Below are 14,542 nucleotides of genomic sequence, written 5' to 3' on the forward strand. Positions count from 1 at the left end.
GTTCCCTTTGTCCTTATGGGTCTATGCTTTTTAAAAAATCTGTATTACTTCCATTTTGGTGGGGCTTTAGGAAGTAAACATAAGTGTTTCATTTCTATGCTTAACCAAAAGACATACTTAATTTTTAAAAAGTAATTCTGCATTTGATCTTTCTGTTCTCCTCTTAGTACCTCTAGCAATTTACATCTTTATTTGCAGCAAAAGAATTAACCCTGTTAGGTTACTTTGACATAGCTACTATGTATTTGCATTCCATTTAGTATACTGGACATTAATAGCTGCATATTATCTAAAAACAGGAATCCTGAGCTAGCTTCTATTTTTATGCAATAGCAAAGGCGCCAGCAAAGGGAATTGATGAAAGCTCTCCAGCAGCAGCAGCAGCAGCAACAGCAGAAACTCTCAGGTTGGGGGAATGTCAGCAAACCTGCAGGTACTACTAAATCTCTTCTGGAGATCCAGCAGGAAGAGGCCAGGCAAATGCAGAAGCAGCAGCAGCAGCAGCAGCAGCAGCAGCAACAGCACCAGCAACCAAACAGAGCCCGGAATAGTACGGTGGGTTCATGGTCTTGAGCTGTCGGTGTGTGGGCTAATATTATGTTATCTTTTCTGACTATTGTGGAGTATCTTTTTAATATTGTTAACCATAATTATTTTTCTCTTTTTCTTTAACAGCATTCCAGCCTGCACACCAGCATTGGGAATTCTGTTTGGGGCTCTATAAATACTGCTCCTCCTAACCAGTGGGCATCTGACCTAGTCAGTAGTATCTGGAGTAATGCTGACACTAAAAACTCCAACATGGGATTCTGGGATGATGCAGTGAAAGAAGTGGGACATAAGAATTCAACAAATAAAAATAAAAACAACACCAGTATCAGGTAGGGCTCCAAATGATCACACTGTTGCATCTTGGTTGGTTGGGCGGTGGGGGTAGGGGGAACTAGGACATCCAGTGGGCAGAGCAAGGTAATTATTTATTTAGTTTTTACTTACTATTTTCATCTGTGTCCAAGCATATGAAGTCATAAATATGGTGATTGCTTTCTTCCCCCTAGAAACACAATTTTTATTATTTATAGAGGCTTCTTCTACTGCTGAACACTTAATCTATTGTCTATCACATGGTAACCACTTAATATTAGGAATAAAATAATATTTTTGTTGGTGAACATTACTCTAAGTATTCTCTAGATTTCTTAGCATTTTTTCTAAGTTTATATTTTTAAGTTGTTTACATTATAATGAATACGATAATGCCTCTATAATAATCTTAAACCTATTTATTTTTATGGTAAATTGTTACATTCCATCTTCATCTTTCAGTATACGATGTTGTTGAATGAGCATGGGTTTTAGTGTTAAATACATGAACTCAAATCCCTATCACTTATTAGCTGTGTGACCTTGGGCAAGAGGGAACGTTTTTGAGCCTCAGTTCCCTCATCCGTAAAATGAAGATAATAACAACTTCATAGGTGTAGTTGTGAAAATTAAATGAATACACATGAAGTAATAAAGTGCCTGGCACATAGTAACTACTTAATAAATGGTAGTGTTGTCAGATTGTTTTTTCTTGGTTGAGGGCCTAATATATTGTGAATAGAACAATAAATATCTGTTAGTTTATTGAGCATCTTTGCCAGGCACTGTGCTAAAGGCCTTTGTGTATAATATCTTTATTCTTTATCATAACCCAAAGAAGTGTTAGTAACATTTTACAGATGAGGAAACTGAGGCTTAGTTAAACAACCTACCTGAGGATACAGGGGAAGAATTTCATCATTTTCTTTAAGTAGAAGCCCTGTGTTCACGAATTAGGATCTGTTAGCTGAAGCTAGGTTTTAAAGGGGATATCCAGTCCAAATATTTGAATTATTCTTTTTTTAGAGCCAAGCATTGGATTACTGGACAGCTGTCCAGAGTTGCCAAGACATTATTATCTATTTATGGTGTTGTAGTATAATCATATAGTAACAGTTTCTGGGAATATAATACCGCCCTATTGTTTTGCTTTAGTAAATCTGTAGGTATGTCTAACCGGCAGAATAAGAAAGTAGAAGAAGAAGAAAAGTTGCTGAAGCTCTTTCAGGGAGTAAATAAAGCCCAAGATGGATTTACCCAGTGGTGTGAACAGATGCTTCATGCCCTTAATACGGCAAATAATTTGGATGGTAAGAATTGGGGAGGGAAACCCAGCATGTGGAATAACAGAGCAGGACCCACAAAGAGGTTGGCAAATTTGAATGATGGGCCAGAACTCAGGAGATAAAATATAAGATCAAGGCTTGCACCTGACATGATAACTTAACTCTTTAATAGTTTTACTTGTGAGAAAAGTGTTGTAATACTAAGCTCAGATAGGTTCAGTGGTTACCAAAAAGTGAATGCCATTTCAGGCTGCCTTAATGATGTACAGGGCAGAGGAGGTCATAGTTCCATACTGCTCATTTAATGGGGGACATTGCCAGCTGTATCAGGTCCAAAAGAAAGTAACTATCGTGTTGGGGACAAAGGTCAACCTGGGCAAGAGAAGGCTGGGGTGATGTGACATCATTCCCTTCCTACCTTTGGGAAAGTGGGGGGTAATTGCGATAGAGCAAGTAGACTTCCTTATTTTGTGTGGAATAAAACTAGGATCGGGGCCGGCCCGGTGGCGCACTGCTACAGTGCGCTGCTTGGGAGCACAGCGGCGCTCCCACCGAGGGTTCGGATCCCACATACAGACCGGTTCCCGCTCACTGGCTGAGTGAGGTGCGGGCGCAACACCGAGAGTTGCGGTCCCGTTGCCGGTCCCGGTCCGGTACGGGCGTGACACTGAGGGTCGCGATCCATTGCCGGACACGAAAAAAGACAAAAAGGAAAAAAAAAAACTAGGATCAATATGCAGAAGTGGAAGGGTTTTAGCACAGTTTGAAGACAAACTTCATAGGTAGATGTTTACTAAGAGAACTATCTGCCTTAGATGGAAGTGAGTCCCCTCACCCACCCCTATTTGTTTGAACAGAGACTGGTCAACATGCTCCAGAAGGGATTTCCATAACTGATAAACTAGGCTAAGTTGAACTAGCCCACCCATGATATCTTATCTAAAGCCAAGAAGCTGTTAAAAACAGTAGTAAAGGAATTGAAGGGTTCCTTTGCTGCATTGTAACAATATCTAATGGTCTGAAAGTCTGCAAAGAAAACAGTTGTAAATAATAGTAATGGCTACCATCCATTAAGCACCTACCATGTGCTAGGCACTCTCCAGGGGTTAACATAAGTTATCCCAGTTATTTAATTTTTGCAGTAATTTTTTATGATACCTTTACAAGGTAGGTGATATTATCCCCATTTTATAAATTAGGAAACAGAGGCTCAGTATGGTTAAGTAATTCATCAAGGTCACACAGCCATCATATTTCAGAGTCAGGTTTTAAACCCATGTCTGTCTAACACTGATACTTGTGCTTCTTCTCCTATACCACACTGCTTGCATTTTCCATTTGATTTCTCTGTAAACATAGAATATCTCAGTGGATTGAATGTTCCAGGAGGATATAGGATATAGGTCTGACAGATACTAAAGAGTATCTCTCATGGTGTTTGACACACATCATAGCACTTAATGAATATTAATTGAATTTAAGAAAGAATGAATTCCCAGATTACTTCAGTCTTAGGCAAGTAACCATTTCAATCAGCATAACATTTAGTTTCAACCAACGTAACATTTAGTGAAATTAAACATGCGTAATATGTCCTTGACACTATGCTGTTTCAGATTATTTGGGGCATTGCAATGATAGTGTTTTTTCATTTCTACAGGGTAGATTAAAGAATATTTAGCACAGTAGCTGCAAGTTTCTGTCATTAATGTCTGTAGTAACAAAATGTTAAAAACTGAAACTGATTTTTTGTATGTTGTATTTCATTATTTCACTGTTATTATTTGTGTTCTCTCTTCCCGTATTGCAGTTCCCACATTTGTTTCTTTCCTGAAAGAAGTAGAATCTCCTTATGAGGTCCATGATTATATCAGGGCCTATTTAGGAGATACTTCTGAGGCCAAGGAGTTTGCCAAGCAGTTCCTTGAGCGCCGTGCCAAACAGAAAGCCAACCAGCAGCGTCAGCAGCAGCAGCAGCAGCAGCAACCGCAGCAGCAACCGCAGCAGCAACCGCAGCAGCAGCAGCAGCAGCAGCAGCAGCAGCAGCAGCAGCAGCAGCAGCAGCAGCAGCAGCAGCAGCAGCAGCAGCAGCAGCAGCAGCAGCAGCAGCAGCAGCAGCAGCAGCAGCAGCAGCAGCAGCAGCAGCAGCAGCAGCAGCAGCAGCAGCAGCAGCAGCAGCAGCAGCAGCAGCAGCAGCAGCAGCAGCAGCAGCAGCAGCAGCAGCAGCAGCAGCAGCAGCAGCAGCAGCAGCAGCAGCAGCAGCAGCAGCAGCAGCAGCAGCAGCAGCAGCAGCAGCAGCAGCAGCAGCAGCAGCAGCAGCAGCAGCAGCAGCAGCAGCAGCAGCAGCAGCAGCAGCAGCAGCAGCAGCAGCAGCAGCAGCAGCAGCAGCAGCAGCAGCAGCAGCAGCAGCAGCAGCAGCAGCAGCAGCAGCAGCAGCAGCAGCAGCAGCAGCAGCAGCAGCAGCAGCAGCAGCAGCAGCAGCAATAAAGCAGCATAGTGTATATAGTACCTCTGTGAGTCTTAATATTTTTAGATGTTGAGTAACCAGAGAAATGAAAATTAAAACAAAGATAGCATTTTTGTATATCCAATGACCAAAGCTTTTAAAAATATGTAGACTTCATATTTTCAAATTACATGTTCAGAGACCTTTGTGAATTTTCCAAATAGCAAATTTCTCTACTATGCTTGCCAGACCAATTTTTCTTGATTCATATATGTGGATTGCAAATTCCAGAATGTCACAGAATTTTACTTTCAAAATTTTACTTTCAACAGTTAAAACTTGGAAATGTTAAATCCTCCAGCACTCAGGATCCACTGTACTCAGTACTGACAGCACTGCAGCGTGTCAGTCATTTCATATGTTGTTGATGGGGATGTAACAGGAACAGTCAACTCTTGTTATTCACAGTAGTTATGTTGTATAAAGTCCCCATGAACACTGAATTGGCAAATATCAAACTATTGCTGCTATACAACATCTTCATCAGCTGATCAATACATAACCTTGTTTTATATATGTTTCTGTTTAAAGACACCTTATTTAATATATGTTGATTGATTAACATTGTACTCTGCCAAAACACTAACTCATGCCTGAATGTGGTCTATCTAACACACATAGTTTCTCCATAAGGAACAGCACAGCCTTCTTGCACTTAGGTGCCCTAGATAGCACTTACGCATTATACTTGGGGGCCATTTTAAACAATGAAATTACCAACAAAAAGGACAAAAATGAAAAACATGGCACTATTAAATAGACTGAAAAAAAAAAAACAACTTTACAGTTTAAGAGTTAAAACAAAAAGGCAGAGTTTTTCTTTGTTCTGCCTCAACTGGGTATGTGTACCTTGAGTGTGTTAAATTTATCACTGCTCTGTGCATGTGCATGTCTGGAATGACTGAGAATACTGATTTTGAGGATACAAGCAAATTTCAGCGAGTAGGTAAATTCACAAACATGGAATCTGAGAATTGATTGTACAAGTTTACAGCAAGACATTGGCAAGGCTTATGGAGAGGCTTAAAAATATTCATATCCTTTAATCCCATAATTCTTATACTAGAAATAGTATTGTTAATAGGTCACTTCTGGGGATGTGGAAGATACAATGAAGTACAAGGCATTTAAAATCCAATTGGGTAGGGCCAGCCCGGTGGTGTACTGGCGCTCCCGCCGAGGGTTCGGATCCCATGTGGAGACCAGTTCCTGCTCACTGGCTGAGCGTGGTGCAGGCGCAGCACTGAGGGTTGCGATCCCGTTGCTGGTCCCCAGTACGGGCGCGACACTGAGGGTTGCGATCCCGTTACCGGTCAGTAAAAAAGACAAAAAGGAAAAAAAAAAATCCAATTGGGTAGATGGGCCTGCAGGGATAAATTGAAGGAAAGTGAAAGATGTGAACACTAGAACAGCATTTTAAGGAAACTATTTTAAGGAATCAAAGGAGAAGGCATCATATAGCAATACAGAAGGTTGTTTGCATTTGTGAGACGGCCTCCTCTGTGGACTGAAATAGGAGATGGAAGCCCAGTGCACATATGTGCACACATATACACACGCACTTGTGCATGCATACACACACTAAGCTTGTCCTTGTGCAGTGCTTTCTCTACTCTTCCCCTACTACCACCATCTGTGCCTTCGACTGGCTCACTGAAACTGATCCTTGTTTAAAATGAATTCCTCTCCTAAAAGCAACAAGTAAGTTCAAGGAGCTGGTAGACTATTTCATAGTCTTACCAGTTGGTAGAAAGTGTATGGACAATATTTTGGGGCCATATCCCTTCTGGGATTGCTGGTTGAACTAATATACATGACTTTAATCATGTTTGATAATAGGCTGCTAACTGGTCAGCAGCCTGTCCTCTCTGTCCTGGGGCCCAGAGAACAAAGATACCTTCTGCTTTGAGGCGTGTACATTGCCAGAGTGCACAGATCTCTTCATGATTATTTGCCGTATATTTTGTTTCCGAATGGATAGTACAGACTCCATATATACAAGAGAAATTCTGAGAGTTGTGCTGTCACAGCAGGATGGAAACCTGGAGTCACTAGGAAAGGCTTTGTGGAGGCATAGAGCTTCAGTGGGATGTCTGAATCTAAATGAAGGAAAATGGTGGCTCAGTGGCCTGCTCTTGGCTTTATTTTTACCAGAACCCACGACAGGCTTTTTGTTTTTAAACTCATACTTGATAAAGTGAAGACAAACCAGCCATTTTCTAAGAGTGGACCAAGTCTGCATCTACCATGTAATCTCCGTTATGCTCTCTTGTTTCACAGGACTCTGTGTGGGGGATGAACCACAGTACACTCCATTCAGTATTTCAGACCAATCAAAGCAACAACCAACAATCCAATTTTGAAGCCGTGCAAAGTGGCAAGAAGAAGAAAAAGCAGAAGATGGTCCGAGCAGATCCAAGTTTATTAGGTGAGCACAGGCCTAAAGCCTCAGCTGTGTGTTGGGAGTGCTGATGATAATAATTACCATATGTGAGTCTCCACAATACAGTGTTTTTCAAGAAGGGAAATCTCTCTCATACAAAAATATTTTTTTTAACTGGTACAAAATAAATAGCTGCTATTTATTGGGTATCTCAGTGCAAGAGCTGTGTGCCTCATGTTGTTTTTGGAAGTAAGAAAAGTAATAATAGCATATTGTATATAGTATGGTACTTTAAACTTTAAAGCATTGTTTTGTATTTAATATGAATTTCTCTGGAGGGCTTTTCGATTTTGTTGGATAATAATGCTAACGGAAAATAGTAAAAGTAGTTTAAAAACTTAAATGCTGATTTGCATTGGAAGCAGATCATAAATCCAATCAGGTGTTCAAAGACGAGAAACAATATTTGTTTGTATCGACTATATGTATCATATATGAGGAGTCTTCAAAACGTTGATGGGAAGGTTTGTATTATCCTTTAATTCCATTTTTCTATGAACTTTTTGAAGCACCCTTGTAATTTTCAGAATTACTCTGCATTATGAAGAGATGTTGTAATTTTAGCAATGAATAGACCAAGGCCCGGAGGATTTAGAACATTTCCCAGTGTCACACAGCTTTCAGCAGAGGAGCAGGGATTTCAGAGCAGGACTGTTTTCTTTCCACTCTTCTGTGTTAACCAAAGTTATTCTTGTCTAGCATTGAGGACTAGTGTCTTCATACAAAGCAGCTTCCTGGAAAAGGTAACATCTGTATTGGGGCTTTGAAAGACTGGCAGGAAGGATGAGGAATGGTGTTTTAGGAATAACAAATAGTATATGCTGCCTGTGTTTCTTAAATTAGCCTAACAACTCGCAGACACTGATGAAACTAAAATATTTTTTATTTGTGAATGTAAAATAAGCTGTTATAAATCCATGCTCTCTGTAACAGAATGAATGTGTTTGCAAAGATGGCAGTTTGGGATGTTGGCCTGGTCAGGAGGCAGACCAATTAGGAGGTTGCAGTATTGACCAGTAAAAGATACTGGCAGCCTAGATAGGGTTTTGGAAGTGGGATGAGAGGAGTGGGGTGGATTTCAGAAATTTGAGAGATAGAATCAGCTGGACAAGGAGAGTGGAAAGCTCTCTGGTTTGGGGAGCAGGATGGTGTTGCCATTTGCTGAAATAATGAGCACTGAAAAATGGAGCAGGCATGGGGGAATGAGATGGTGTTTAGGTGCTGGGTGGTGTATTAATCTGTTTCTGCTGCTTATAACAGAATACCTGATACTGGGTAATTTATAAAGAAATAGAATTTATTCCTTACAGTTTCAGAGGCTGGGAAGTCCAAAGTCCAGGGAACACAGGCCCTGATGAGGGCCTTGTTGGTGGGTGGTGACTCTTCACAGCAACACAGGGTATATATCACATGGCGAAATGCCTAAGAGAGAGCTAACCTCACTTGCTCTCCTTTTAAAGCCATCAGAACCACACCCATTACTCCATGAAATGCATCAGTCCATTCATGAAGGTATAGTCCTTACAATCTAATCAGCTCTAAAAGGCTACACCTTTCACTTACCATAATAGGATTTCCCTCCCTCTTAACACTATCACAGTGGGGATTAAGTTTCAATGAGTTTTTTTTTGGGGGGGTGGGGGGTGGCATTCAATCCACAGCAGGTGTTGAGTTTGAAATGCCTGTAAGACATCAAATAGAGATACCTGCATGAAAGAGCTTGATAGCAAGCAAGGCACAGCAAAAGGAGATTGCAACCCTGCTTGGCCCTTTGTAGGATCCTCACTTTCCTTCAGTGGTTTCCTGCCTTGAAGAAAACAACATGACAGTAACAAAAACCTACCTTTGAGGGCTGCCCTTCAGAATTGGTGCCTGAAAGTTGGGTTTGGGAACATAGAGATAGTCTGGTGAAATTCTGTTTTCTTCTGCTTGTCTCAAAGGCCAATGTTGAGGATGAGTGGAGCAGTTAAAAACTTTATCCAGTTTTGACAGAAATAGGTGAATAGATTTTAAAGCATTCCTTAGATTGTAACTGTGGGTTCCAGCTAAGAAGCTTTTGTTATTTAGCTTTGAGACTTGAGGAGTAGGTTGTCAGGGAAGAGGTTCCTCTGAAAATGAGGTCAAGCTGTTTGGACTTAAATGTTTGATCGGATCCTGTCTTCTGTTACAGATATAAGAAAGGAAAGGATTTTTAAAATCCCCCTCCAAGGGAGTGGAAGATCCTAGGAAGAGTTTAAGGGAATCCATATATCTTGAAAGGAAGGGGGAAAAAAAAACCCAAATGTAAGCGAAGTATAAAACTGTGCAACAGAGTATTGAGGAAGCTCACTTGTGTAGGCTTTTACATGGACTGGACTTTTTAATGAGAATTACTGCTCAACTAAACCACCCTCTGGAAATTCCTCTGTAATTGATAATTTCTGTCCCATACCTACTCATTTTCATATATTATTTTTTAACATATATTCCTTATAGATTTACAGGTAGAGAAAAATTAATAACTATCCATCAGTCACAGGTTCTGCATGCTCAAATTGGGAAAATAGGTTCTAATTTGATCTAAAAGTATCCACTGAAAAAGCAGTTTACAAATCAAAAGAGAACATTGCTTCTAAAACAAACCAGTAGAGGGAGCCCTGGCTTCATTTTAATTATTGATATCCTCCATTGTACTCAAAGAGTTCCCAGGCAGCCACTGAAACCAGCAAACTGCGCTTGGATGTGGGAAATATGCACACACACAATATAGTTTTTCCCCAGCCAGATTTTCCTTACAAGAACAGTTTCAAACTTTAAAAGAAGTCATGTGAGTGAGACTCTGTTCTGAACCTCACAGAATGTGGTGTTTTGAGCCAGGCACAATGGGTTAAATCCTCATTTGTGTTGCCTTGGGTTTCATGGTATCCCAGAGCTTTCCCTTCTGTTGAGTTGTGAATATAAATACACAACTTACTGTTTTATTTATTTATTTATTCATTCATTCATTATAGTGAAGTGAGACCACATTTGTTAAAAGCCTAGCATAGTAATCAAAATATTATAGCCTTGAATAATGATTTTTTTTTTTTTTTGGCACCAGACTTTTCCATTTCATCTATTCTTGAGAGGGGGGGGGGGGGGAAAAACAAACTGCCTCAGAATAGATTAATGGTTCACTTCAAAAAATTATTTATTTATTTATTCATTCATTCATTATAGTGAAGTGAGACCACATTTGTTAAAAGCCTAGCATAGTAATCAAAATATTATAGCCTTGAATAATGATTTTTTTTTTTTTTTGGCACCAGACTTTTCCCTTGCTGTCTTTGTATGATTAACATTACTTTAGTTTTTTAATTATATTCCCACTTGTGTTGCTCATTATTGTTTTTATCCCATTTCATCTATTCTTGAGATATATTTGAAGTAAAAAAACAAACTGCCTCAGAATAGATTAATGGTTCACTTCAAAAAATGGTCTTTAGATTCTTGTACTTACCTAATTAAACTATTACTTTAAAAATGTGAACAACTAAGCCTTTCATTATTTTCAAGGGAAGAAGTCTTGCCCATTATGGAAACATAGTTGATGGAGTAGAACTCAGGATGGGGTTTGGAATTCTAGCCTCTCCCTGTGTTAGGCCTTGTAAGCAACTTGTACCACAGCTGTCTTGGTTAATAAATAGGCGTGTTTGTTTTTTCAAATCATGATATTTTGAGCTGTTTTTATTATGTAAGACATTTTTGTTTATTATTGGTACATTTCTAATTTGTATTTGTTTGAGAACCTCAACATTAAAGAACAAAAAAGGTGCAGAAAAACCCAGCTAATATTAACAGAACTACTTTTAGAATGGAACACATCACCTGTTTACTTATGGTATTCAAATAGTAGCTCAAACAGCTTAGGATTTCATTCAGAGCAGATGAACTGGAAAGATTTTGGGGAGTCATTCACTCCAAGAGGCTCTGTTTGTTATAGCTTTTATCAACCTCTGATTATGAAGTTTATTGAAAAATTACATGTATGTGTCCACTGGCTTTAGGTTTTCAAATGTCATTAGAGTTTGTGCGTACTGCTTGTGGCCTTCAATGGGTATGCTAGTACTGCTTTTTCTAAACCAGATTCCATTTTGGTTGATCAAATATTGCTAACTGAAATCTTTTCCTTTGCAGATCTACTCACAGCAGATTATATTGAATAAAGTACTTTAATCTTTGTGTTCTGTCTACTGTGTGATAGGAAGAACTGGTGAGGGCTCCAAGGATGTAGTACTGGATCTTCTCTGAGGCCCCCCTCCTCTGAATAGCAAAAGCTCCTGGCCAGAACTTTCATAAAGTTTTTGACCAATGGGAAAAAGTATTCCCATTAAAGTAAGTGTAGGGCTGAAGGAGTATTAATCCCATTCAAATTTCAAAGTCATACTGTCAAGTAGTTAGAAAGTACTTAGTGCTATTATTTCCTCCCACCTCCACCCATTTCTTTTAAGGTATACCTCCTGAATGAACTCTCCCCAGGGCCAGCCTGGCCTGTCCTTAACATACACTCATGCACCTGTCTCTTCTCAGATTCTCTAAGGCAGTGGCTTGCAATTCTTTTTAAGTGGTGGTGCTGTTTTGTTTTGTTTTCCTCCCCAAATCCTAAAAAATAAAACAAAGAATCTCTCACTGGAAGATTACAAAACCACTGCTGTGACCTTTTTCTTTCTTTCTTCTGTCTCCCTTTACTACCCCTGTGGTATGCTAAAAAACAGGAGACTCATATTCCAGCCACTACCTAGAATTTGAGTCACTTGGTTGTCTGGATGTGGTCACTCATAGCCAATTTTTTTCCTGCAGGGTTTTCGGTGAATGCATCATCAGAGCGACTCAATATGGGTGAGATTGAGACTTTGGATGACTACTGAGCGCCTGCCAGAGGACTGGCCTTCCCTCTTCTCTCTGCCGACTGTGGATTCTCCACCTTTGGACACAACACTCATTCACCATTTACACTTTATCACTCTGCAACAAATCACAGAACCAATCATCTCAGGCTTTTTCTTCTAGCCCTTGTGTCCAAGATTCTTTAAACCGTCTTTGTTGGTGAGCATCTCAGACTATAGATAAGTGGACCAGACCCTGTGTCTTGGGGGTGGCAGTTGGGATTACTCCCCAACAATGCTGATTTTGGGCAGCACGTTTTCACTGTGCCGTGATTTCATCTAGTGTCTCCCAGAAGGTGTGTTGGGATCTGCCAAAAACAGCTTACTTTTATCACTTTTTTCCTTCTATTTTTGTTTTGTTTTGTTTTTTTTCTTCCTTTTCCCCCCATAAATACAAGTGGTCTAATTGTTGCAATCATGAAGAGAGTTACTGGTTAACAGACATTGGCCAGCAACACCATGCCCCATGGACTGTCACTGGAATGTCCTACAGAGAGTCAGAGCTCTCCCAGTCTGAAGGTTACCTTGCCACTGCTAACCTTGGGATTGCATCAAAGAGGCCCTGAGCGGGGTGGAGTTTAGATTGGATTGGTTTGATGTTGCACACCCCTCGCCTGTTCTTTCTGAGCATCCTTTCGGGGAAAGGATTCATGTTTTTCTTCATTAGATAGTGACTTCCAAGCAAGCTGACTTCTCCCCTGGCATACTCCAACCTGATTGGACAAAGGAAACCCTATGGCCTGGGAGAGGGACTTACTCTTCATTTTTGTTTCTTACAAAAACTGATTTTTCCCATAAATATTTTTACTTCAGAGGACTAGGACCAGTTCGTTTTGGGCCCTTCTGCTGAAAATTTGTCTCGTTTAAGAGGCAGCTAGGATCTTTACCATATGTATGAATTTGTATAATTTCATTTTGGGTAGGGATAAACTTCTGCTTCCGATAAAAGCCCGGAATTTCATCTGGTTCCTCAGAGCATTGTGTACGTGTCTTGTTGTGGCCCCAAAAAGGTTCTGTTTAAAGATTCTGGGATGGCAAGTTGCTTTCCTTTTCGGAAAAAAGAACATACAAAACCTGACCACCTTTAAGACCTTCATCCGCGGAAACCACTATACAGGAGGATGCAGTGGGATGGAGGGATGGGCGAGAATGGGAGAGGGAAGCCTGGTCTGGCTTCTGGGTGCAACCTCCTAGCACCCTTTCCCTTCAAGTAGAAATGTACTCAAGCCCTATTTATAAACAAGGACTCTTCCTGCCTCCAGCAGACCCCCACAGAACATCACCTGGAATTGCTAGTCACACTTTGGTTGGAGCTGTTGGGCTGGCTGTGCCTGTGGAAAAGGTGCTGCGGTTTGGGTGGCTCCTGAGTAAAACACCTTTTCTTTCTGTCATCGTTGCCTGAAGAAGGTTGGAGTTGCTCTGAGAGGATTATATTTGGTTTCTATTTTTATTTTGGATCACCATTCTCCCTATCCCTTCTTGTCTCCCTCCCTTCTAAACATGTACAATAACTATACAGAGACTGCTACAAACTTGTATATAGTTTTCGGATCAAATAGCATGAGGAGATGGGGAACCATTAAAAACTGGGACTCCTACTCTCCTTTGCTTTGTAAATTCAAAAGTGGGGGGTGGGAAAGAGGGATAGTTAAAATGTTTACAAAACTTTATGCTCCCTCGGAACTTTTGCCAGTGTGGAGGAAAATAAAAACGAACTTAAATAAAACCTGGTTGTATTCTATCTGAGCACAACTCTTGTACCCGCCTTTGTGGAGGCTTTTTAGACCAAACTGTTCCTCTTGGCACCATGGAAAATCTCCAGGCCCCCAAGCACCTGAGACATGGAAGCAGCCATGGCTTTTTATGCCAGGCTGTGGAACACTGGCTGGTTCTGTATTTGAGAACGTAGAGGTTAAGGTAAACATCAGTAAGTTTAACCAAATATCTTTCCTCCTCTGACTGTTCCTTTCTGCTGACCTGTGGATTGGCACCTGCCCTCACCCCCAGACACATCCCCTCTGAATATGCGCCTCCAGAGCCTACCCACATCTTCTAAACTATACTATGTGGTTGTTCAGGAAAAATAAAAATAAATTTAAAAAATAATTGAGAGTGGAGTGGGCAGATGGGAGAACAAAGTCATTTTAGTCATGGAACATTCCATTTGCTTAACCAGGAGACTTGCTTCTGTCTGAAGAATTTCTCACTTAGTGGAAAGAAAGAAATCACTCTTCCATGGGAATGTTTGTTTCTGTCTCTCTTAATTCTATTCTCTCTCATAATCTCATTTGTTCACTCTTCCAATTATAGCCACTATTTTCTTATTGCCTTCTGTAAACTTAATCCCAGATTTTCTTAACTCTTCCAGAGTTTTAAAGTATTTGTTTTGTACACTATTTGTTTTCAGTTTTTTTAATTTGGAGATTTAAAAAACGTCTCCAGACAAAATAGTTTGATTATGGAGACTTTCCCCGAAATAGTTGGTGTTCTGGTTACTGTTGCTGCATAACAGATTACCTCCAAATTGGCTTACAACAAC

At 40.3% G+C, this 14,542-nt stretch overlaps 1 protein-coding gene across 1 annotated transcript in view; it reads left to right on the forward strand.

Annotated features, from left to right (window-relative positions):
- The window catches only part of LOC103604690 (PERQ amino acid-rich with GYF domain-containing protein 2-like), a gene marked incomplete at its 5' end in the record, with an annotated part of 29,111 nt that extends 15,382 nt beyond the window's left edge, over positions 1–13,729 (forward strand). Inside the window, 6 exons of the mRNA XM_008589264.1 lie at positions 334–555; positions 676–881; positions 2,020–2,174; positions 3,961–4,136; positions 6,931–7,084; positions 11,918–13,729. Coding sequence (XP_008587486.1) covers positions 334–555; positions 676–881; positions 2,020–2,174; positions 3,961–4,136; positions 6,931–7,084; positions 11,918–11,985 — 981 coding nt within the window. The remainder of the gene's footprint in view (positions 1–333; positions 556–675; positions 882–2,019; positions 2,175–3,960; positions 4,137–6,930; positions 7,085–11,917) is intronic.
- Positions 13,730–14,542: the final 813 nt, after the last annotated feature.

Source organism: Galeopterus variegatus, unplaced genomic scaffold (assembly GCF_000696425.1).
Source record: "Galeopterus variegatus unplaced genomic scaffold, G_variegatus-3.0.2 Scaffold5334, whole genome shotgun sequence".
NCBI classification, from domain to species: Eukaryota; Metazoa; Chordata; class Mammalia; order Dermoptera; family Cynocephalidae; genus Galeopterus; species Galeopterus variegatus.